The following is a 24,006-nucleotide window of genomic DNA, read 5'->3' as shown; positions in this document are numbered from 1 at the left end:
ATTGGAAGGACCGGCATCCAGATCAACCAGACTTCCAATTACTAGGATGGTTCCCTCACTCGCCGCCGCACGATCGGCAGCTAGGGCCGCCCACAATGTTGGGGCCAGGCGCTCCCTGTCGGACATTGCTATAACGCGGACTGGGAAGCCTATCCTTCGAGTCGAGGGTGGCCGGTAAGTATACCAACTCAATTGACTGCTCACGGCTTTATCTAACGTATACATTATCCAGATCTTCTCTTGGAGGTGCGATACGACGACGACCCTACTTACCACGACAATACTGACACGGTTTCCAGGCCACACAGCTACAGTATTTGGCGCAACGGGGCAGCTGGGCCGTTACATTGTGAACAGATTGGGTGCGCTTCAACGCAAACTACACGTTTAAAGTACGTTCAGTAGACTAACAGAGTAAATGCAGCGCGGCAGGGATGCACTGTTGTCGTACCGTTCCGCGAGGAGATGACAAAGCGCCACCTGAAAGTGACTGGTGACCTTGGCCGAGTCATCTTCATTGTAAGTTTGGACCCGATGCATATTGAGGCAACGACTCTGACAATCCCTAGGAATACGATTTGCGCAATACGCCCTCGATCGAAGCGAGCGTTCGGCACTCCGATGTCGTTTACAACTTAGTCGGCCGAGACTACCCAACCAAGTGCGTTTCCACGCAATGAGAGCTATATCCAAAGCAGAACTAATAATATATCAGGAACTTCTCTTTGGAGGATGTTCATGTTGAGGGAACTGAGCGTATCGTGGAGGCTGTGGCCAAGTATGATGTGGACCGATACGTCCACGTCTCCTCCCACAGCGCGAACCCTCAGTCCCCCTCTGAGTTCTATGCCACAAAGGTCAGGAGCGATGTCATAATTCGTTCCTATATCACGTTGAAACTAATCCTCTATAGGGACGCGGAGAGCAAGTTGCGCGCAGTATCTTCCCCGAGACTACCCTCGTTCGACCAGCTCCGGTATTTGGCTTTGAAGACAACCTGTTGCTGAAGCTTGCCTCGGTGCTCAACCTTTTTACTGCGAACAACATGCAAGAGAAGTTCTGGCCCGTTCATGTATGATCGATTTTTCAGCTCGAAAAATAGTGGGGCTAACATGGCGGTTACAGTCGATTGATGTTGGCATGGCTTTAGAGAAGATGCTGTATGACGAGTCAACGGCTGGCCAGACCTATGAGCTTTACGGACCCAAGCAGTACAAGATGGCCGAAATCGCCGAAATGGTTGACAAGGAAATCTTCAAGAAGCGACGCCACATCAACGTGCCCAAGGCTATCTTAAAGCCTGTGGCCAGCTTGCTCAACAATGTGCTCTATTGGAAGACCCTCTCGGCCGACGAAGTCGAGCGTGAGTTTTTGGACCAGGTCATTGATCCTGAGGCAAAGACATTCAAGGACCTCGGCATCGAGCCTGGTGATATTGCCAACTTCACCTACCACTATCTGGTAAGTCACGAGGCGAGCAATCTGAGCCGAAGGAATACAACTAAACTCTTTCCAGCAAGGATTCCGGAGCCAGAGCTATTACGATCTGCCCCCGGCGACAGAGAAGGAAAAGAGGGAAGACAAAAAGTACATTCATGTCTTGGATGAGCTATGAGACACAAGTCCTCAGCAGGGGTCCCAAGACGGTGAACCTATTCAGGAAACAGCTATGCGAGCTCTAGCCGTTCAACAAGATGGTGTTTATATTGGCCCGCATATGTTAGAATATGCGTGCTCGAGCAATTGTACAGTCCTCTTCCCTTTGTTGCTACTAGACGAGATTTATCTTCCTCTTCCGATCAACTATCAATAGTGTCCACGTAGGCGCGACTTTGGCTACTTGGCCCTGCCGACGGCGCTCGTATCTAGAGGACAAAGGTTAAGTCCATGAAACATCGCATACTCGCGTCAGTCGCGCGGGCTTTCTTCGCCATGGAGTCATTAAGTACGCCATCTTCTACAGGGTGCAGTTAGTCATATTCTTTAAAAATAAAAATAAAAATAAAAAACAATAAGAGGAACCAGTTCAAGATGGAGGGAATTGCTCGGAATTGCCTCGATATGGCGTGACTCAGCTCCCAAATCATATATATAGTACAGTAACTACTGAATCCCGTATGTGGAGTATTCATTCCAGTTCCATTCCCCCATGCAATGAAGTTCCGCCTACTCCTCCTTGGATATTTTAACCTTCGCTTCTAATTGAACATTCGCAGCCGTTCCACGCTACTGACATAGTGAAAATTCACTGATATAATGAATCAGCACCGATGATCTCAGGCAAGAGACCGAATGATATAAAACAACAAATACGCTTGCGCCCCCAAAACTTCCGATATCGTTGCCAATTCTACTTTATGGTCATTGAACTTGAACCACTAGAATGGAAAAAAAATTAAATGTCAGTTTCGTCGTTGAGGCACTTGTGTCTGACAAGACCTTGAGCTGAGCGCATACCTGATCGCCAACGCGACAATATGACACATAGTGCCCTGTCTCAATTTCGCCTACATGGACAACGACGCTGAGCAAGTCATAGGTGCAGGATCTCTCGAGTTCGGCGTTTTCGCGACCCTCGCGAGAACGTTGACGATTCGTGTATGGAAGCATGTTGAGCTGAAGAGGAAAATGAACGGGCTCGTCGATCTTGGAAGCACGATCGTGCCTGCCCTGCTTGTATTCAAAACGCTGCCAGAGATATCAATATCCAAGATGAAACTTGAAGGAGGTGCTTCAAGCAGGGTGCGAGTATACCTTGAGCTGGATTGACAGGACATTAGGGAGGCGCTTGATGCTTGTGTGACGTCGTGCCTGCTGGGTCGAATTGCAGTTATGGCACCGATACTCACACTTGTCCGAGTTGATATACTCTTCGTCCAAGCAGTCATGGAGTGTCAGGGGTACCGTGGCGTGGCCAAGCTTCCGGTTGCGCTTTTGGGCCAAATTGTCGAGTCCCAAGCTAAGGTCCAGAAACGATTGCACTGCATTAGTAGTGCCGGAACAATTCTGGCAGGTCGTGGTGGTCTGCATTTTCCCGTAGAACGTTTGGTGGATAATACAATTGCAGCTATGTTCGCTGCCAATCTCGGGCTTCTTCCCGTCTCCGTTTCTCTCGTGTAGTTCTTCGGCCAGAAACTGGAAGAACTCATGGGCATCTTGCTCCTTGGTGGTCACCAGATTCTCGAATGCCTTCTTTTCCGATATCCAGAAACCAGAGAGAATATTAGCGGCGGTGTATCCGTTGGTAGTTTCGAGAGCGTAGAAATCCTGAAACATATCATCCATGGCGCAGCTGAGGCAGTGGGGAACATTGCAGTCACTACTCTGATGGCCGTCGCTCAGGTAGAAGTTGCGGAGAAGAGGGTTGTGGAGAAAGCTTTGGAGGACAACATTCTGGTAGCAAGTCGCCCCGGCATTATAGATACCACGGAGGCCGTTGGCTCGACACGAGGATGCTGTGGTGTTCGACGAAATATAGCGAGGGTCTTCTTTTATCGAGTCAGAAAACAGCTCGTCGTGCTTGCGCTTTCGACCTGTGTTCCGAGTTAATACACGTAGCACTCGATGGCCCAACAATCTGGTGTATATTACCAGAGAAGGATCCAGTTCCGATTTTTCGCACTCGAAGTTCCTCGAGGGTGGGATCCCAGACAATATCATCGCAGATCTGGCAATATAGCGAGCCACTCCTTGACTCAACGTCTGCAGAGTGTGTGTGAGCACAATACCAGATTTGGTGCTTGTCGCGAAGAAGACTTACAGAACCGATGCGATCTTTTGTTGCCATGCTTCAGACAGTCCTCCTCAGTCAACGTCGATGGGCATTGCAAGCAGAGGTACGTCGAGGTGAGCGAGATGATGGGGCGGCCTTCGTCATTTGTTGATGTCTGTGGGACTATGCGGGACGAGTCAAAGATGCTTCGTAGGATCATCTTGTAGTGGCTGATCGAGCTGTTCATGACTTCCTGGGACTGCGAAAGTAGTTTCTGTACATGCTCTATGGCCGCAGTAGTCAGCAAGTAGCAACCCTCTCGTCCTGGAGTAGAAGGGCATATGTACCACAGCCGAACACAGGCGTCCCGGGAGCCGGTGCCTTGACTTTGACATTCTTGGGGGAGGCCGGTGTTGCAGGCCGAGCAGACATGGCTGATGAGATAATGTAGTCGCAGGCACTTTCAATTCCGAGTGATCAGATTCGGGGCTCGGGGGCGATCGGGTACGTGTGCGTCTTGTAAGGTGGTGTTTATTCGAGGGGGTATGTCGGCGCAGAACGGGGGGGAAGTAGCGGGTTTAAGCGTTTGAGCGTTTGGGTGTCACCTCCTCTATCCGAGGCATCAGTACCGAGTGCTCAACTTTATATACTAGTAGTATTGTTCTTGCCTAGTAGAGAGTATAGACACGGGTCCATTTCCTGTGGCTACTAGGAAACGTGCCCGAGAACAAAGCCCTGACTTTTTGGAGGAAGGGAACTCACCGTGGCTGAACTCTAGCAACAACTGTGGTGTTGCACGCCTGGGCATGCAGCCGAGTAGTGCACGGATTCGGGGAATGTAGGAATTGGTGCAATTGTTAACTAGTTATCTGGTGCAATATTAGTTGATCGTGGCAGCTTGCTTTAGTCTGAGCCATTCGTGAGCCTTGGGTGTCTGATGATGAAAGGTCCCCCAGAAATTGGATGCAGCATCTCTGATAAGCATTCGATAAGCAGTTTGGCGCGGTGGCTTCACTCAGTTGCGGGTCCAAGAGAGGCGCCTCGCGTTTTAGACAGATCTTCTTAGTAGCAGTAGAATGCTTAGATGTGCAACTTAACAAAAATACTTCGAACCGATCAGAGAAGTGCATCTTCTCTCGCTATGGTTTTTCTCACATGCATTAAACTATCCTTCAGAGCTTTGCGAGGTTTTCCTTCACCTGTACGGATGCACGGTAATAATTTGGGTATCAATCTGGACCGACGTGGACGGTCAACTGTTTAACGAGCTGCCCGCTCGACTTACGGCTCCTTGTTGGTAACCCAACCTCTCTATAGCTTCCATATATATCGAGTAAGAGTACTGTGATGGTTGGCTCATTGTTTCTAATGGGATCTGTATTGCTGATATATGCTACCGGTAGGCAACATGTTCACACTCGGGTATCTAAGAACATCTAGAGTGACTTGAGCCGAGGCAACGCGCTGCACCACCACTTTTATCCCCCGCCGCCGCCCCTTCCTAACACAATTGTCACCAACAACCCACACCGGCGATTCTGAAGACGAGCGACCATTTGCTCGCCGGCTTCAGGCCCATCTAACACAACTAGGCCTTCTTTCAACGGTGACCTGGAGAATTGTCTCATTTGGGCGGCGTGCCTAGGGTAGCGAGTCTTAGGTCTCAGCCAGCCAACCACCAGACATTACCCCTCGACGTCTTAACTGACGGGTTCTGTTGCCCCTGGAAGTTATAGACTCCGGTATTCCCTACAGCCAAGTCGGTAGGCCGGGACAAGTCGGACATGACTAGCCACCTGGTCGCTCTCCCAGCCGTGGAGCGACTGAGTTCAAGATGCATCCGTATACTAGGGGGAAACCCGGGCAAGTTCACACTCCAGGGTACAAATACGTACTTGGTGGGGACCGGAAGACATCGCATTCTCATTGATACTGGAGAGGGACGTCCGGCCTGGGCGGCCTCACTTAAGGCCACGCTCGAGCAGGAGGATGCGACTATCGCGAGCGCCCTCATCTCCCACTGGCACCCTGATCACGTCGGGGGTATCCAAGATCTCCTCCGTATCACACCCGAGGCCAACATCTACAAGTACAATCCCGATGTAGGGCAATCGGCAATCACGGACGGACAAATATTCCACACAGAAGGGGCCACCCTGACTGCTGCGCACACGCCGGGGCATACCACCGACCACATGGCATTTGTATTGGCCGAGGAGGACGCCATGTTCACGGCAGACAATGTTCTGGGGCAAGGTACGGCCGTCTACGAAGACTTGGCTACGTACTTAGCTAGTCTCGAGAAGATGCGACACCTCTTCAAGGGGCGGGCCTACCCTGGACATGGGCCAGTCTTGGAAGATGGCACAGGAAAAATCGTCGAGTATATTGAGCATCGGAGACAGCGCGAGGAACAGGTGCTCAAAATGCTCCGACCAATTCAGGGTGGTGGAGCAGTGGCCTGGACAGTGCCGGGGCTGGTCAAGGTTATATACAGTGACGTGCCAGAGGAGCTTCATGCTGCTGCCGGGAGGGGCATTGCTCAAATTCTCGAGAAGCTCGCAGGCGAAGGCAAGGTGGTACGAGAGAGTACAGATACCTGGCGGCTGGGGCCGTCGTCAAGCCTGTGAAGTCATAGTCTAACTTATATAAGGATATAGGCTGGCAGAAGCAGTGAATTCGATGCTATCTGCGACTGGCTCAACCCTTGTAGATGATGGGATAGGATAGAACGGTGAAAGCGGCATAACTTATATCAAGCGATCAGAGCTATTGGGGCAGTAAAGAGCATAGTCCATGTATATTGTGCAGTACTCTAGTTTACGGGTCCTTATGTGCGCCAGTATCGGTAGAAGATCATTGTGTGGACCACAGAAGCTGGATACTACCGAATTAGTTGTATGTTTGCATAATCTGGCAGAAGGCTAAGTATGAGTATATATATATATATATATACAATGGGATATACTTCGTACGCTTGCAATTCTATACCCCGGTAGGTTGCACAGATGTAACTCTACACGTGTTTAACCGAGAATAATCGTGTACTGCTACACTACTCAACGGCGGCTTGCAAGCTTTATATGCTCTTGACTATCCGGACCTCCCCGAGGTCGGATATCATCCCGTGGACCGCTCAACTAGAGTCACACGGGGTCGTGGGTGATGAAGCACCGGTATTCCCTACTGAAGCCTCCAAGTTCCAACATCAAACAAAGCTTTTCAATGTGTATTCATTTCGACGGCGGTGGTGATTGTTGGCGGCGGGGCCGCGGGCTTGATCCACCCTGACCGACATCCCGATCCATTCATGCAGGATTGCGGTCTTTGCATGTCGTTTTCCCGCACGAGGTGGTATATGACCAAGTGACCAAAATGACCCAGATGTCTAACAGTCTAGATACCTGCACGCCCGTCGCCCATGCACGATTAGTGGATCATGCCTCTTGGCATCTACTAACCCGGATTGTATTAATGCCCAACAGCCGGGATTTCATGCAATGGTGGCATGGAAATTGTATTCGTGGGTGGGGGCCGGTGAGGAGGAGCCCTTGACAACATGTGGACAGTGAGGCTCTTAGCCAAAGGAATGCTATCGCGTGCTCGACCCGCCGAGCATGATGACAGTTGCGACTAGGGTTAAAAGAACCCTAGGTCATTCGGTTCCTTGCTGCGTCGTCATCAGTAATGGCGCCTGGGTTTAAAAGGTACTGCTACTATGTACCTTACTATCCGTACAACTAAGTACCTTACCTACCTACGTACATAGCAGTGGTAAGAGTAGTACTATGTGGCTCCCGCCGCTGTCCGCACTGTGTTTGTTATTAATGATACTACCTACTCCATCGTACGAGAAAGTGGACCTCGCCCGTCCTCGACAAAGTGCAAACCTCTCCAGACTGTAAATCCCTCTGCACGTTTACCCTGGGCACCTTAGGTAGGTAGGTGTAGGTAGGGGTAAAGCTTTTGCCCCACTGAGAATCGCAGGGCGTGAGAGAGGAGTCAGAGAGACCGAGAGTTCCGGGTTGTTCCCTGTTGACGTGGATTGGCTGACACCCGCAGGTTCAGAACCAAAGCTGGACGCACCGACTGTAGGTAGTCCAGTGACTGCCGTGGTGGTGGTGGGTGGCCGGAGGCTTCGGCAGGCACAGTGGAGACACTGGGGAGGGATGCAGAACTACAGATACCTTATGTACAATCAATCCCAGGTGCAAGTTGCGCAACACCGCACTCTCCGGGCCGCCAGTTTGCTGTCGCTCGGTCAGAACTCAAGCATCGCGAGCCCATGAGCCATCGAGTCCAGAATTCACGACTTGACGTCGAGTTATTTGGCTGGGCCAACCCAAACGTCACAGAAATGCGTGGGACTGCGGTATGGAATGGAATCACGATGGGGCCAAGAACGGATGGGAAGACGGAATCCGAGCACCGGAGTCACAATCATCATCAGATGATTACTACGAGTATATGTAATACGGCCCATTACTGATGACCGTCTGCTCTGGGTAGGGATATGCAACATGCCACGGCCTAGTCTCCAGGCTTGGCATAAATAAGCAACAGGACTGCAGGAGGGCCGTCAGATAGCCGAAAGCCCACGCAAGCTCCTCTGGGCACGGATCAGCAACCAAATGACCAGGTGCGATTCCGCGCCGTTGCGTATTATTGCTACTATGATATACCACCCGTACTCGTACTCGGTACTAGCAATTACGCACTGCACAGTGCCTGCTTCATATTGCAATTTACTGGCAGTGCTACCACGTACCACGCTCGCACGGGTTGCTACTACTAAGACTATTAGTACTCTAATACTTATCTATTCCCTTGGGTTATGTCTTGCAGGGCGTCCACTGCGCCTAGTGCTTGCACATGTGGTCACCTTTAACGTCTAAGTTTCAGCAGATGTCGTCACAGGCAGAGTACGAGTAATACTCGTACGAGTACTTGTGGTGGGGAAACGACACAATAAGTTCGGCACGGGGCACTGGAGGAGACGAAGCACCAGAACCAAGCGCGCCGGAAGCTCACCGCTCACAATGTACCAAGTAGGAGGAGGTAGGCAAGTATTGCAGTACTCGTGGTCATAGTGCAAAGGTAGTATGTCGTAGTCCGCAGGCAGGTGAGAATTGCGGTCAGTTGCAGTTGGGCAACTGGAACTGGCGCATGGCTAGAGGATGGGGCGGATCCCTGGGATGTCAATCACTGGGTCGGCCCGTCGACTACACATCCCATCGTACATAAGTACGTCGGTCGTTCCCCGTACACTTATTTCTATGTACAGTACCAGAAATAATAGCCGTCTGCTGCGGTGGGTGGTGGGTGGTGGTGGCAGAGGGTAGGTACGAGTACGATCCGGCCAACAACTGTCGTGGTGTTTCCGTCAGCGCCGAACCCACCATCTCCACCGGCGTCTTCATTTGTTTGACCACACATCCAAGTCCAAGCCAACTCGGAACTCTCGGAGTCTTTCCACGCATGGCCAGAGTCCACCGTCCAGTGCATGCTAGGCATGTACATGTGAGCCATCCCATCCTCACACGGTCTCACCGGATGGCGTGTACCCATACACCACAGTACCTGGCCCTCTGGCCTCTTCGCCTCCCACCCCCAGTAGCTATCTGGGGTTTCCCACGAGCCTTGACGCCTGGATTACAGCCGACCACCCGCCCTTGTCCCTCCAAGTACTCATACTCGTCTAGTCGCCCTGCGCATGACCACACACGTCACCCGGCAAGCCAAGACGAGGCACCTTCAAAGCCAAGAGAGGAACGCATGTCCTGGCCAAGCAATTAGGCGCAGGCCACCATGCCATCACTATGTACTGTTATTGCCAAATCCCATGCTTGTGTTCGGCTTGAAGGGCCCCGAGATGCCGCCCTTGGGCGTAAATAAGAGGATTTCTGCCCTCACTCCGCCGTTCCCGGGCTCCCCGTCCTACTTGACATCACCACTAGTAGCCTACATAGTTCCTTCTCTCCCAGTCCTAAGCGCCAAGGACGGCGTCGCATCGAACTCTCACTGCCCGGAACATCCATAGCTTGGGTTATTCTCAGCGTCTCATCCTGTGCGCCTGTGCACATCCGTCTGGTGACCAATTCGCATTCAGGGTTGCCTCCGAACAGACAAGCGTCCATGAGACCATCGCGCGCCCCTTCACTCACCGTCGGCACCGCTCTGGTGGTTGCCTTGACGTCTCTTTCCACCGTCCTGGCGCATAGCGATGACATGGAAGGAGGTGATCAAAATGGTGGCCACAACACTGGCGACCATACAGACAGCCCGCAAGATGACTACCCGCCCACCTACTTCTCTCACCCGGGCTATGCCGGGCTCATGTACGCCCACATTGGCCTCATGGTGGTTGCCTGGGTCTTCGTCCTCCCCGTCGGTACGTCTGGCCCCAACTTATTTTTCCTGGCCAAATCCATGATCCGGCGTTGCTGACTGAAATCTCCGGCGTTTATAGCGGTGATGCTATCTCTCGCTACCTCTCGCTATACTTTGCCTATGCAGTTTATTTTCCTCGCAGTGAATGCCCTGGGCGTTCTTCTGGGAACCATTTACAACGCTCAGACCCCTGATCTCTACCCCGGAAATGCTCATCACAGCATTGGGTGGATCATAACCTGGGTTGCCTCTGCCCATATGCTTATTAGCTTGGTAGGGCGAGTTGCCGGTGCGATCAAAGCTTCCAACCGTGGAAGCTCTCAGGAGGAGCACCGCTTCATACCCGTTTCACCTGACATGGGGGACAGCAACCGCTATCGTTTTGCCCATGGCTACCGACTCTCTGACGAGACTGTCCACGGTTCCGGTCCAGCTACAGAATCGTTGCGCAGTAACTCAGTTTCTACACACGTGGCTGATGACGAAGATCTATCAATATCAAGGCACGCCAAGGACTATGAGGATGATGAGCCTGAACTCGAGGACATGACCTTTTCAAACCCGAAACCTAGGAGCGCCCTAATGGAGAAGCTTGCTAGGGCCATTTCTGGGCGTATTTGGAAGTATCTCAATCTGGGCTACAAAATTGTCGACCGAATCATCCTCCCATTTGGTTTCATTGCGTTTACCACGGGTGTCGTTGCTTATGGTCGACTGTTCGTGAGTTTTTATGCCCCATACAGTTGCTAGGCATCGCCCTGACGTGATTATAGGAGGGCCGTGCAATCTTTGGCGGGCTAGCACATTGGATCAAGGGCGGCATCTTCTTTTGGCTAGGCCTGTTCAACCTTGGTCGCTGGACTGGCAGCTTCGCTGAGTTAGGTTGGGCTTGGAATATCCGGCCCAAGCAGTCACGCCGAACGTGGCGACCGTCGGCAGAATTTGTTGAAAGTGCCCTCATCTTCATGTATGGGTCAACCAACATCTTTCTTGAACACCTTGGAAATTGGGGTAAGAAATGGAGGGCTCAGGATCTGGAGCACATATCCATTACCGTTCTCTTCATCGGCGGGGGTTTGGTAAGTAAAGTCCTATGCTCGGAACCTGGCAACATCTGGCGCTAGTCCTGCATGCGATTAGGGACTGCCGTGAGACTGACACGAGGCTGCAGTGTGGCATGCTCATTGAGTCGACTCGGATCCGCGAACTTCTTAATACCACAGTTTCGGACATCAGGCCCACGGATTCGTACTCTGATCTGGAGCGAGAACAACTGAGGCCACCCGCAACATATGAATTCTCCTTGAATCCCATCCCGGCATTGGTAATTCTGCTGCTTGGAATCATGATGAGCTCTCATCACCAGCAGACCATGACATCGACCATGGTCCACAAGCAGTGGGGGAACCTTCTCCTTTTTGCCTCGTTTGCCAGAGGACTCACCTACATTGTAATGTTCATACGGCCTCCAAGGTCCGTGTTTCCATCTCGTCCACCGACTGAACTGCTTGCGGCGTTTGGGTTGATTTCAGGGGGGATCATTTTCATGACAAGCGTAGGTGCTGACCCGTCTCGTTCTGAGTGATCGAAGCACTGACGCATTTCAACAGAGCAGCGATACTGTGGAGGGAATGATCCACTACGAACTAGATGCCATGTTTATGTACACGGTAACTATGGGCATGGTGGGGATGCTAATGGCATGGGAGGTGGTCGTCCTCGCCATCAAAGGTTGGGCGGTGCGCAAGGAGCGCCAGGCGAAGACGCATCAGCTGGCTCAGACAATGTGAGGAATACAGGGGGCCAGCTGATCTGTGTGCCCATGGCCCTTTTGATCGCTCCGCCTCGGAGAGGAGTCAGATCTCTTCGACATTTTGTCTTAGGATGGTCTAATGACACTCACGGGCTCTTTGCTTTGAAATTTAAGATACCCTTCTACAACTTAAGATTTTCCTGTGATACTAGCAGCTTTAGGGGGGAAGTGGACGTTGGAAGGCGTTTAGATTAAGAGGGTAAGGTAGGCTATAGAAGCCGATATTCTCGCGCGAGGGGCTTTGATAGTATATGAAACTCTGTCCGACGATGTATAGAATTTAGAAGGCTACATTGGCGAACTGGATGTGGCGATGCCATGTCTGTGCCATATGTATTTGAATTCGCCCCTCGGGATCTCCTTCGCTCTCTACTTGTCTCTCTATAAGAGCAATATCTTAATAATGTAGAGGGCATAATCGACTGCAGCGGGAGAAGTCGATAAAATCCGACGCCGGGTGGGTGGATGATGCAGGAGCTAGAAGTTCCGCGTTGATGGCACAGCGATAAGATTTTCGTATACCCAACTACCATAGATGACAAGCTTCATCTCGACCAGACTCCATCGTCACCTCTCACAACCCTCATGGGCCCTGGTTTAGACGGGATCCACAGACGAAAGATACTGGCGGCGGGCACGCCGGCGAGGTGGTAGGTGGGGTAGGGCGGTAGAGTGAAAGGGAAGCTGGTTACGTGGGCGTGTCTGGCCTCCTTCTGAGAGCAGATATGATGCGTTTCTGGTCGTGTGAACTGAATTGGGCCGCTCCTTGTTGAATGGCATGGACAAGGAATTGAACCGAGTCGGCCTTGAAGTCGTCCGCACTGCGAACTTTGTTGAGGTCCTCAGCCAGCTCTTCCGTCGATCGTTGAAGGTAAAGCGATTCGAAGGACGCCTGGGTTTCGTAAGACTTGCTGTCGGCCTTTTGGGACATGTTGATTTGACTTTGGGAACTCCTCGGGGGCACGGTAATATATTTTTGTGAACTTCTGAGGCTTCTTAGAGTTGCCTGGGTCGCGGGTGCGTTGTGGGGCGACAGGTTAGAAAAAAAAAAGGATGACTGGTTTGTGCTAAGAAGGGTGCTAAGGAGGTGGCGTTGTACGTAGTAGAAGTAGAGCCAAGATAAAGGACTTCGAGGCGACGCTACCTATGAAGTAGGTAGCTACCGCAATTACTTTGCAGGTACTACTTAAAATTTACTACATATTCGTATTACGTCAGACGAGAGCCATGAAATGCAGAGCTTGATGGTGGAGTTTACAGACGTTGCATGTACTCTGTTTTACGGGGTAGTCTCGAGCGAATCTACATTATCACCACCAAATGTAACAGACTTTGGCCCGTGCAAGGCAGCCGACCTCCTTCTCTCCATCTCACCTAGCTCGACCTAGAACGCCCATCAGAACCACTGATCAGTGGGAAATATACTGGAATACCGATGAGACAATTTTCTCGTCGCATTCTTGTCGCAGTAGCAAATCTTGAATGGATTTTAAGCCACTGTTGATAAAGTGGTTCCAGGTGCTTGTGTCACCATATAACATTGCCGGAGCCTTGATGTATTGTTTGCCATCTGGCTTACACCTCTTACACTTAAATGTATCGTGAGTATCGCTCCTCGTGTTAGGTTGATATTGAAATAATTCACGGAGGCTGTCGAGAGAGAAATGCCGCTCAACATCCTCGGCCGAGTCGACTAGGCATGATGACAAGCTCTGCTTGTGGGACTGGCGCTGGAAAATCTTTTCCTCAATAGTGCCTGTCGCGATAAAGCGGTAAACAAAACAGTCCTTCTTCTGACCGTCTCGCCAGACTCGAGCCAGTGCTTGCTGATCAGCAGCGGGATTCCAGTCAGGGTCAAACAGGACGAGCCGATTAGCACCAATGAGATTGATGCCACAGCCACCTGCTTTGCTGCTGAGAAGAAACACAAACTCGTCACCTTCTGGATCATTGAAGCGGTCGACTAATTTCTGACGCTTGTTCACGTTCATCGTGCCATCAAGACGTAGACAACCGTACTGGCGAGATCGACATAATTTTTCGAAGAGATCCAAAGTCGATGTATAGTTGCTGATAAGCACTATCTTGTCGTTTGTATCCTGGTGGATCCGAGCCAGCATTCGGTCGAGGACTTGCATCTTGCCTGAATACCATGGTTTCGGGTCGCGATCACGACCACGGGCTTCCTTGGGAACATATTCATCAGGGTAACAGTTCTCGGAGCCGGGGAGATCTTCAGCGAGGTTCAAGAGATCGGGATGGTTGCATAGCTTTTTGAGAATGTTGATGGCTTTGAGAGGCTGACTACCCTTGCCTCGCAGCAAGGCCTTGATGTCGGGGCTCGTGATGAAGTAGTTATATAAATCGAGCTGGAAGGGAGCAAGCTTGCAAAATACCACATGCTCGTATTTGACGGGCAGGTACTTTGACAAAATGTCGTTTGTCCTTCTGATGAGAAATTTATTGACGATTCCGAGTAGCTCTGCTGTGCATTCATCTCCCTTCTGGCGATCTGAATCGGATGCGTCGGCGTCGCGGCCCCTCAATATGGGAATTTCGAATCTCTTCCGGAATTCCAATCGTGAGCCAAGAAGATTGGGATTGGCGAAACTGATTAGAGAAAAGTACTCAGTTAAGTCATTCTGAATCGGTGTGCCTGTCAAAATCACCCTGCGGGTGACATTGAGGCTGTTGAGACCGGCGAAAGTGTTGCTGTCGGCATTTTTGAGGCGATGGCCCTCGTCGCAGAAAAGAAGGCCTATTTTGGTATGTTTGAGCTCCTCGACGTTGAGACGCAGGGTCTCGTAGGAGACAATGATCACAGGCCGGGTGACCGAGCGCCCACTTGCAATAGCCCATTGTCGTAGTTGGCGCGTGAGCTCCTCTTTTGTAGCTTTACCGTCAATGGCAAATGGCGTAATGGCATTAGCACCGAGCCACTTTGTCAGCTCGTTTGCCCAGTTTTTGACAAGGCTGGCGGGGCAAACCACGATGGCTTTTTGGACGGTCGGTTTTCCGGCCTCGGGTGATTGTTTGAGCAGCGTCCACAGAAGCGTGATACACTGGAGCGTCTTTCCCAGACCCATCTCGTCAGCCATGATGCAGCCGTTGGCGTTCTCGTCAATCTTTCCCGTGACGCATTGGTACATAAACTTGACCCCCTCAACCTGATGTGGTCGGAGGATCTTCGCCAGTTTAGGGTCGAGAACGACGGGCACTCGAGGATGATCATTGTTCACCTTCCTCTTAATCCCCAAGATTTCTGCTAAGCTCTTGTGGACAAGCGGAGCATCAATCTTTTCCGACGAGTTATCGAGCTGCTCGGCTTTTTCTCCCTCTCTTGGGGGAAGCGTAGGTTTCCCGTCCACTGTCGGATCATGAAGCACAATGGCAAACTCTCCACTGGGATCATGTAGTGGTCTGGGCACAAACACTGCACCCTGCCTCAGACCCAGCGTTGGGGGAGGCCGGCCTGGGTTGTAACTGGTGACATCCTTATTCTTTAGAGGAACAGAAAATGCCTTTCGAAATACAACGCTTTTTTCCTTCGGCTGGTAGACGGGATACCGATTAGCGTCTCTTGTGGACAGTGCCAGCCTTTCATTGTTTGTGTAAGGCTTGTCCCCCTCTGTATCCTGGTCGGCGCCTTTGTAATCAACCTTTCTTCGCTTTCGAACTGGTCTGTCACTTGATGGTGCCTGGATAGCGGATCCTGGGCATTTGAATGGTTTGTGCAGTCTGTCTGATGAATGGGCCTGCGCAGACCGTGCACCAGGAAGGCAGTTCTTCCTAGGTGAAGGACCCGGCATCGCGGATGGCTTCTACCAGAAATCGGCGTCAGCATCGGGGACTAGCTCGCGATCATAGGGACGCTGATGATATGTCACGCACCTAACACCAGGAGTGGGTTACTTCTGGACGATAGCAGGTTTCCACAAATTACTGTAGCCTTTAGTGTAGATGCGGAATTTGCCTGCAGGTAATAGTCATCTTGGGTGTCGAAGTGAACTGGTTGTGACCTTTGTGGCGATACCGTCCAGTTGTTGACACTAGAGCAACGGACGCGACGTGGCGCGTCGAGAGGACACGCGAGTTCACGTGACTAGAATAACTTCCGTCCAACGCCCCACTCTCATTCCTTTCATGTTGGTTGACATCGCTTGCCCCGCGGCAACTCCTCGGCAGTCGGGATGGGTGGCATGGCATCGTCGACTCCATTCCATAATTAACCATCACTCATGTTAAACACCTTCTATCTGAACTGTTTTTCTCAAATATTATTAGCCGGAACTACTCGAGAACTGCCACTCTCTCCCCCAGGTATTACCCACCGTTCATCGATCTTTCACACACCGGTCGCCCCTGAACCAGACCGAGTTGTCTCGCTGGAAAGCGGCCGCTGTCTCAGGTCACCCGAGTATTGCGGGATGCTGGCGCTGAAGAATATCAACATATATTGATTTCAACTAGGCCCCCCGCATGTGATTACTCCCCGTGGGAACACCGTCGCTATCAAAGAACTTCTACTCCAAGGCCCAACTTGATAGCCATCTCGCAGTCGATGCTGCTATGGGGGCAGATTTCTGGGCCGGCTATTTAAGTGGCGCTTTGGGAATTATCATTGGAAACCCTCTCGACCTTATTAAGGTACGGTTGCAAGCCCACAATGGAACCACCAGTAGAGCACCTCTGAAAGCCACTGGTGCCTTGACTACGGGCACTGCGGCTCCTATTCTCGGGTACGGTGCCCTTAATGCACTTCTATTTGTATCATACAATCATTCTAAAGCTGCTCTGAACGAGGCCTTCTCGGTCAGAGAAAGCCTAGTGTCGACGTGGCTTGCTGGTGCCCTAGGTGGACTGGCGACTTGGGTTGTTAGCACTCCAACTGAACTGGTCAAGTGCCGTGCGCAAGCGTCCGCGACACCACTGTCCAGCGGTACCGTTGCATGGCACATTTGGAAAGAGCGAGGGCTCAAGGGTTTCTACTATGGCGGAACAGTGACTGCGTTGCGGGACAGCATTGGGTACGGATTCTACTTTTGGTCCTATGAGCTGGCTACCAGTCTGTGGCCTGTACCGGGAGGAGATGAAACCCGCTCATTCCGCGACGAGGCCCCGAAAGTTCTGGTCTGCGGTGGTCTAGCTGGCATCGCGACTTGGGCGAGTGTTTTCCCGTTGGATGTGATCAAGACGCGAGTCCAGACACAGATCTTGAGATGTGCCACTGAGTTATCGCCTCTTCTCGACCATGAGCGTTGGGAAGCACGCGAACCCAAACCTCCCGGAGCTTGGCAAACTACTAAGGATGCCTATAGGACTCAAGGGGTGAGAGTCTTCTTTCGAGGTTTTGGCGTCTGCTGTATCAGGGCATTTATAGTTAATGCGGTCCAGTGGGTCGCCTATGAGGGAATCATGCGGGAGCTTGGGCAGGCCCCAAATTAGGACATATTATTCCCTTCCACGAATTTCCCCTTTCCTGGATTTGCAATGATTACATACATAATCCATATAAGCTTTGAATCTAAAAGGGCGGACTATATAACCCTGATACCGTTTGCGTCTCTCTGTCCTACGACCACACCAGTCTGACAGAAATCATCGTCTCTAGTCTGACCCACAATCTTCATGGAGGGCAAAGGCCTTGTTTACCGGGCGATGTTGTGATCCCATGCGTCATGAGGCAATTATGTTATCCTCCTGGTGTCTTAAGGCCTGTTCGGACCAACTAGCGCCAAAATAACCCCCAGGAACGTGTTCATGAGTGATAATGCTATTAAAGAGGTTTGCCCCATCTTTCGTTAAATAGAAAGATCAACCATAGACGCACATTCTCTCATTTGAAACCAGAACTTCCAACTAATGGTAAAATGAAGCTTTCTACGGACTTGAAAGTTGGGACGAAGCTGGCATTGTCAGTTTCCCGTAAGACCGTCCCCTTGATTTCAGTGTCTGCTCCACTCTTCTTTGCCTTCCATTAGACATTCTGTAATACGATATATACATTTCCTGCGATAAGAATTACACACCAAGGTCGCACTTCCCGCAGTCTTCCCCTGGGCCCCGTCGCTGTGCATATTATCATGATGATCAAGGCATCTCGTTTCGGAGGTTGATAGCTCAGGACGAAAGGGGGCTAATACCATCGATAGATAACGTCAGAGGGGCCCAACAGCAGAACCGGGATGAAAGTTTGTTTCTACTGAACTTGATCCAACTCCCCCTCAACGCCAGTAAGTCACATCTTTCGCCGGACCCATCCCGCTAGACGCCATGCTGTTGGGAGCAATTGTTGAGAACAGAAAAAAATCGTCCCTATTCTTAAACAACTTGACCCCATCCTTCCAAACCTGCCTCCTTCTGCCATCGGACAGTGTCTTCGTCGAAGTTCCGGAACCAATTCTCCATTGCTTCACTCGCCTGCGATATGATCGAACCTCCGAGCTCGGTGGCGCGGGGCCCAAGGGATGGCGACTTCCTGCGCAGGTTCTCATGTTGTTCCTCGTCGCGGACCTTTCGCTTCCTTTCTCGCTCGGCCATCCATTCCCGATGGCCAGCTAGATATTTCGCACTGTGGCCAAGCCTTGCACTGTCTGAAGATAGTCCTTTGTGTATGCGGTCAAGCGGAGGGGCAGTGAAAAACAGAACTCTCCCAGCTTCATCACACTGAAACTGCCGCCGTACACCCTCAGGAAAAGCCTCGTTGACGACGTCCGGAAGTGTGTAGACTTCCGGCGGACGGGGAGGATTGTACATGTTGCCGTGGGGTAGTGCGTTGCTAAGAGAGGGGTTGAACCCAGATCTCGAGCCCGGAGGCGGTCCCTGTCCATAACCTAGTGCCACAGTGTTATGAAGAGGCTGATGATGCATTGTCAGTGCTGGGGATTGCGTGAAACCCGCCCCTGCACTTTGGGGGAAGTTTTGTTGTTGATAGTGCATCGGCCGGATAGGCACTTGAGGGGGGTGAGGGCTGTGATGGGATTGTTGAGGAATGGGCACAGGTGATTGGTGAAGGGGAGGCACAGCCATTCCCGGAGTAGAGGGTTGGAAGGGGGGGACCATATGTGCCTGGTACTGATTGGGTGACGGCGACGGCCCAGGACCTGGGAAAGATGTCGAATTGTTCCGCATGGGGATTTCTCCAGGCGGGTCTCGCGCTGCAGGAAGTGCCGCAGGAGGTACCGGAGCTCGCCGGTTCATGTCCACCGTGACCTCGGGAACAGACGCGGCCGGCGGGAGTGGTGGTGTTGGCTCTGGTGGCGGAGATTCCTGTCATCGGGTGTTATATTAGTTGAGGACTCCATGTTTTGGTGGAATTGGGGAACAAAGGCTGCGATTCAACGGCTGCCTCAGGCCAAAAAAATGGAGCACCCTGGAGATTGCCCAAGGTATTCAAAGCAAGATAATGCCAACAGCAGCAAAATCGGGGGAAGCAAGTTGGGTCTTGAACTATGGGCAGTGCTCAATGGGAATATGGCGAGACTCACATTAGCTTCCCTGGGCCTTCGATGAACGGCGCCAACAATGGGCGGCGCATTGGGACTTCCCCATGTAGGCTTTGGTAGATCGTCGGTTTCCTTGGCGTCCTCGCGCAGGAGGTGTTTGATAGGACTAGGCAACTTCCGAAGTCGTTGTTGCACGTCAAAGAGATCCATCTCGTAGTCTTTCTCCCGGACTTCATCCGGGACGCAACTTGCCCAAGTTTTGATCTTGTTGAACCGGAACTTTTCCTCATTGTAGCGTGATTCGCACACATAAACCTCCTTGTCCCTCGGGAAGCCTCGTGGTCGGCCTCTGCTGAAACGTGTGACAAACATGACGAAGCAGCGGTCTAGGACGTCCTCAATCTGGTGGTCCCGGTATTGACCTGTCTTCACCACCTCGTGGTCGAAGAAATGCTTATCGAAGCGATGCACTGTCTGTTCGGGGCGATAGTACCAGCATGCATTGATCCACTTTTGACCATCTCGATCTTGCCAGGTCCTGTAGATTTGAGCAACGATCGGTTTGGCTAAATCATTCGGGTTGCGAATGTGAACCCAATCTCCTAAATATAGCGTTAGGTCCCAGCAACAAAGAGCAGCGATAGTCAGCAACATAGGAAACCCTTACCAACTTTCCACAATTCACCCTTGTAGTCAATCTCCGCGAGAGGCAGCTTGCCATCCTCGTCCCTGAAATCTTCATCTGGTTTAGATTTCTCCTGCTCGGCGAGGACCTGCGCCTGCTGTTGTAGCTCTACTGCTGCTTTGTGAACAGGGCTGTCATCCTCGTTGTATGTCTTGGCATTTTCAAACATGCGCTCTATATCTGCGAGAACTTGATCCACATTTTGATACTTCTTGCGTTTCGCTTTCTTCTTTATGTTGTCGAGTGCGATCGGGTTGGTAATCGTCTGGTAGTAATCCGTGACCAGTGTCTTATCCGGTAGCTTCTCAAAAGGCAAGATGAGTAAATTGCCATCCTCATCCTTCGGCTTCCTTAAGCCACGGAGAATGGACGAAATGCGAGCTTCCATAGGGGTCAGCACACTCGGAGGTCGCCCCCGCTTCTTATGCGCATCCTCTTCCTTGTCCCCGTCGCGATCCCGACGGCTGAAGGTTGACATCCGCCCTCGACCCCGTCGTTGTTGGCGTCTGCCTCCTTCGTCGCCGGAATCTTCGTCGTCGTCGTCGTCATCGTCATCGTCTTCATCTTCGTCGTCGTCGTCGTCGTCGTCTTCATCGTCGTCTTGCTCAAAATCACCGGGCTGACCTCCCGAAGCTGGGGAATCTTCCGCCGGCGGCAATTCGCCCAGGTCCGGCAGTGTTGCATCTTCTATAGTGATCTGGCCCTTGGACGCCATCTCCTGCAATTTTTCTTTAAAGACCTCCCTTAGCCGCACAGCCGCGCCAAAGATGGGCGCAGATGGGCGGTTGTAAACTTGGGCGTTGTGACAAATTTGCGCCACGTCTCTGACAAACTCAGCAAACGATGTGTATTGTTTTTTCTGTATTTTCCCCTGCAAAACCAGTCAGCTCGACACTTGCTGGAGGACTAATCCAACATTGGCCACGTACCCGAATAGTACTGAAAGCAATAGGTTCCGCAATAACCTCGAAGTAGTCAGGTAAGACACGCCGATTTGGAATTCGCTGAAAACCACCCGCTAGCTCTTCCCCGCTACCCAGGTGTGAATTAGCATCCGGCCAAAGACGTGCGGCAAGCATGAGAAGCGCAAATGAGAAGGTATCCATACTCTTCTTCCACGCTGCAAAGATAAGTCGACAAGTCGGTGATCGTCTGGAACATGTCGTGGCTCCCGCCGTCGCCCAGCTCGCTCTCAACATCGGGATCAGACCCTACATCCTCAGTGCGATCTCTCATTTCAACGTCGTCATTGTCGACGTCGGATTCCGGTAGCTGATGCGCGCCCGTGGTAGGAGCTCGCCTCCTGGACATATCGAATGGTGATGATCAGAAGATAAAAAAGGTTTATTGAGGTGAGGGTAATACAGTAGGGTCGAAAATGAATTAGGTTTTACATCGGTGAGTGACGCTGCTGATGTCCCCTTCGAAGGTGCGACTTCGACTGACGCGTGTGGTTGCTAGGCTTCCGACAGCTAGTATGGTCACGACGCGCTACCACATCGAAGTTTGGGGCGATTGTCGCATAAGCTGACTAATAATAACAGATCAACCACGAGTACAGTCAAACTTGCTTATAACGGTAGGGATATATATTAAATTTAACTATATTTAGTAAGATCGTAAAAACCCGAGAAACCTACTTAATATACTCTATTAACTACTACCTATATAATTTCTAATTAGATCTAGATAAAAAATACTTAGTTAAAGTTTATTATTATTTTAATATATTTTTTCCTCGTATTATTATATCTAATAACGCTTCTTATATAATTAAATATATTATAAAAGGTTATAGTAAATAATTATATTATATTTATAATCTTAGATAATAGGATTAAAGATAGAAAGTATTTCTTTTATAAAAATACTTTTTAAAAAAACTATATATTTTATTTAGTATTTTTATCTAAGCTTAAAAACTATAATTAACCTAGGTTATAATAATATTAGTATATAATAAAATTTTAATAGTATTTAGTAAGATAACTATAATAAAATCTTTAAAGTATTATTTATATTATTTTATTAATAAATATTATATCTAGCTTACTAATAAAGAATTATAAGATATTTTAAAGTTAATATAAGAAAAACCGTTTTCGGCTATATTATTATAATATATATTACTAATATTTTTATAAGATCTTTAATACTTAATATTAATACTATAAATAATATAAAATAAGGTTAAATAGCTAAGTAAAATTTAATTTAAAAGTAATCTAAGATTATATTTATAATAGTTTAATATAATTAGACTAATAATCCTTAGATAAATAAGTTAATAATTACTCTTATATAAAACCCCTTAATTTTCTATTAGATAGATTTACTTTTTTTACTTTTTAGCTATTAATAATATTTCTTAGCTTAATAAATTAATAACTATATATATCTTTATATTAATTTTCTTAATATTAATTATCTTATTATTATTTATATAATAACCCTTATTACTTAAATAATACCTTATCTTATTTTATTAAATATAAAATAATATAAACCCTTCTTATTACCTTATAGCTAAAACCCTAAATATTATACCTAGCTATCTAACTATTACGAACCTAGCTAAGGGTACTACTATAACTAGATAAATATACGTGATAATAAGTAAGGATAACTAAGGATAGAGCGATCTAGCGTAGTCGCTACTAGAGGAGCTATATAATCTAGAGTCGATCTAAATCATATAAGGAGCGAGTTAATCTATGATAAATATAAAGAGAAGATTACTAAATAATAAGTATAGGTAAGTATTTATTAGTATATAAGACCCCTTAATTTCCCCTAGATTAGATATACTTCTTCTACTTCTTAGCTATTAATAATATATAGCTATACTAATTATTATACTAATTCCCTTTAATAAAAGTATATCTTCTTATAGCTAATAATATTCCTTACTTAAATTATACCTTATTTCGCTTTATCGAATATAAAACGATATAAACCCCCTTAGCTATCCTATAGCCGAGATTAACCGTTATATTAACCTTATTCTATATTATTTATTATATATAAGTATTTTATTATAAGCTAAAATTATATTATATATAAATTAAGCGAAAGATAAGTATTATATTTAATATAATTTATTATTTTATTATTTTATTTATTTACTTATAAGTAAAGTAATATAAAATAAGTTATATAATAAAATATAATAACTTTATTAAAGGATATTAATAAAAATACTCTTTTTATTACTAATAATCCCCTTTAATATTTTATATTTAAAGAAGATATAAATATATTAATTTTATTATAGTTTTTTATTAACTAAGATTTTATAAAATAATTAATAGTTATTATTAATAGTTATTAAGATAGATATATATATCTTTCTAATAAGTAAACGGAGCTAAAATAGCCTTATATAGTTAGTTAACCTAATAAATAGATGATAATTATTAAGCTTAGATTTAGAAATAAGAGGAAGCGAAGACTATAGTATAGCTTAATCTATACTAATATTTCTAATCCGATCTTATTATACGTTAGATTCTTAGAATCTGCTAGCTTATTATTATAGGCTTATCGGAAAATAATATAACGCTAGTATTTTAAACATAGAATCAAGATATTAATAGACCTACGCTACTTAGATATAGGTAAGAATAAGATAAATACTATAAGCTTTCTTAATAATAAGGTAGTTAATAATAGCAGAGAGTAGTAAGATTATTACCGCTATTAGTTTACTCTTATTACCTCTAAGGCGTAGATAACTAGAGCTACTAGACTTAGATCAGTGGGATAAAATATAAATAACTTAATATCTACTATAGAGGTATCTTCTAAAAGTCTGGCCGCTCCCCCCCTCCCCCCCCCCCCCGATTTAGGAAAGATTAACGCTAAGCTAAAAATAAGAATAACGGTGCTAAATTATAGAGTTTTATATATAAACTTATCTCTATTCTTTATGCTTAATATATATATTATAAAAGAAGGCGGC

At 48.5% G+C, this 24,006-nt stretch overlaps 6 protein-coding genes across 6 annotated transcripts; 3 read left to right on the top strand and 3 right to left on the bottom strand.

The window, feature by feature from the left end:
* Nucleotides 1-46: 46 nt before the first annotated feature.
* Nucleotides 47-1,615, top strand: EFM5 (putative N6-adenine methyltransferase-domain-containing protein; the record flags this gene model as incomplete). Its single annotated transcript, XM_083196772.1, has 9 exons — nt 47-174; nt 233-246; nt 300-362; nt 425-519; nt 570-661; nt 716-857; nt 914-1,072; nt 1,126-1,461; nt 1,517-1,615. The coding sequence occupies 9 exons, from the start codon at nt 47-49 to the stop codon at nt 1,613-1,615; spliced, it is 1,128 nt and encodes a 375-aa protein (XP_083047980.1).
* A 1,118-nt stretch (nt 1,616-2,733) lies between these two features.
* Nucleotides 2,734-4,144, bottom strand: ACO1O0_007398 (uncharacterized protein; the record flags this gene model as incomplete). Its single annotated transcript, XM_083196771.1, has 4 exons — nt 2,734-3,533; nt 3,592-3,702; nt 3,761-3,997; nt 4,060-4,144. 4 exons carry the CDS (start codon nt 4,142-4,144, stop codon nt 2,734-2,736), a joined length of 1,233 nt encoding a protein of 410 aa, XP_083047979.1.
* Nucleotides 4,145-5,496: 1,352 nt separating this feature from the next.
* On the top strand, nt 5,497-6,342 carry ACO1O0_007397 (beta-lactamase-like protein; the record flags this gene model as incomplete). The annotated part of the gene is made up of 1 exon (XM_083196770.1): nt 5,497-6,342. One exon carries the CDS (start codon nt 5,497-5,499, stop codon nt 6,340-6,342), a length of 846 nt encoding a protein of 281 aa, XP_083047978.1.
* A 3,598-nt stretch (nt 6,343-9,940) lies between these two features.
* Nucleotides 9,941-11,892, top strand: ACO1O0_007396 (uncharacterized protein; the record flags this gene model as incomplete). The annotated part of the gene is made up of 4 exons (XM_083196769.1): nt 9,941-10,103; nt 10,245-10,822; nt 10,876-11,181; nt 11,713-11,892. The coding sequence occupies 4 exons, from the start codon at nt 9,941-9,943 to the stop codon at nt 11,890-11,892; spliced, it is 1,227 nt and encodes a 408-aa protein (XP_083047977.1).
* A 1,432-nt stretch (nt 11,893-13,324) lies between these two features.
* Nucleotides 13,325-15,724, bottom strand: RAD54 (DNA-dependent ATPase RAD54; the record flags this gene model as incomplete). Its single annotated transcript, XM_083196768.1, has 1 exon — nt 13,325-15,724. One exon carries the CDS (start codon nt 15,722-15,724, stop codon nt 13,325-13,327), a length of 2,400 nt encoding a protein of 799 aa, XP_083047976.1.
* Nucleotides 15,725-18,236: 2,512 nt separating this feature from the next.
* On the bottom strand, nt 18,237-21,356 carry ACO1O0_007394 (uncharacterized protein; the record flags this gene model as incomplete). The annotated part of the gene is made up of 6 exons (XM_083196767.1): nt 18,237-18,504; nt 18,583-18,737; nt 19,403-19,962; nt 20,028-20,916; nt 20,975-21,077; nt 21,154-21,356. 6 exons carry the CDS (start codon nt 21,354-21,356, stop codon nt 18,237-18,239), a joined length of 2,178 nt encoding a protein of 725 aa, XP_083047975.1.
* Between the last annotated feature and the right edge of the window lie 2,650 nt (nt 21,357-24,006).

The sequence above is a fragment of the Amphichorda felina genome (genome assembly GCF_050947745.1).
Source record: "Amphichorda felina strain 45539 chromosome Unknown scaffold_7, whole genome shotgun sequence".
NCBI lineage: Eukaryota > Fungi > Ascomycota > Sordariomycetes > Hypocreales > Bionectriaceae > Amphichorda > Amphichorda felina.
Note: the sequence above shows the minus strand (reverse complement) of the source record. Positions and strands in the feature narration are given on the sequence as shown.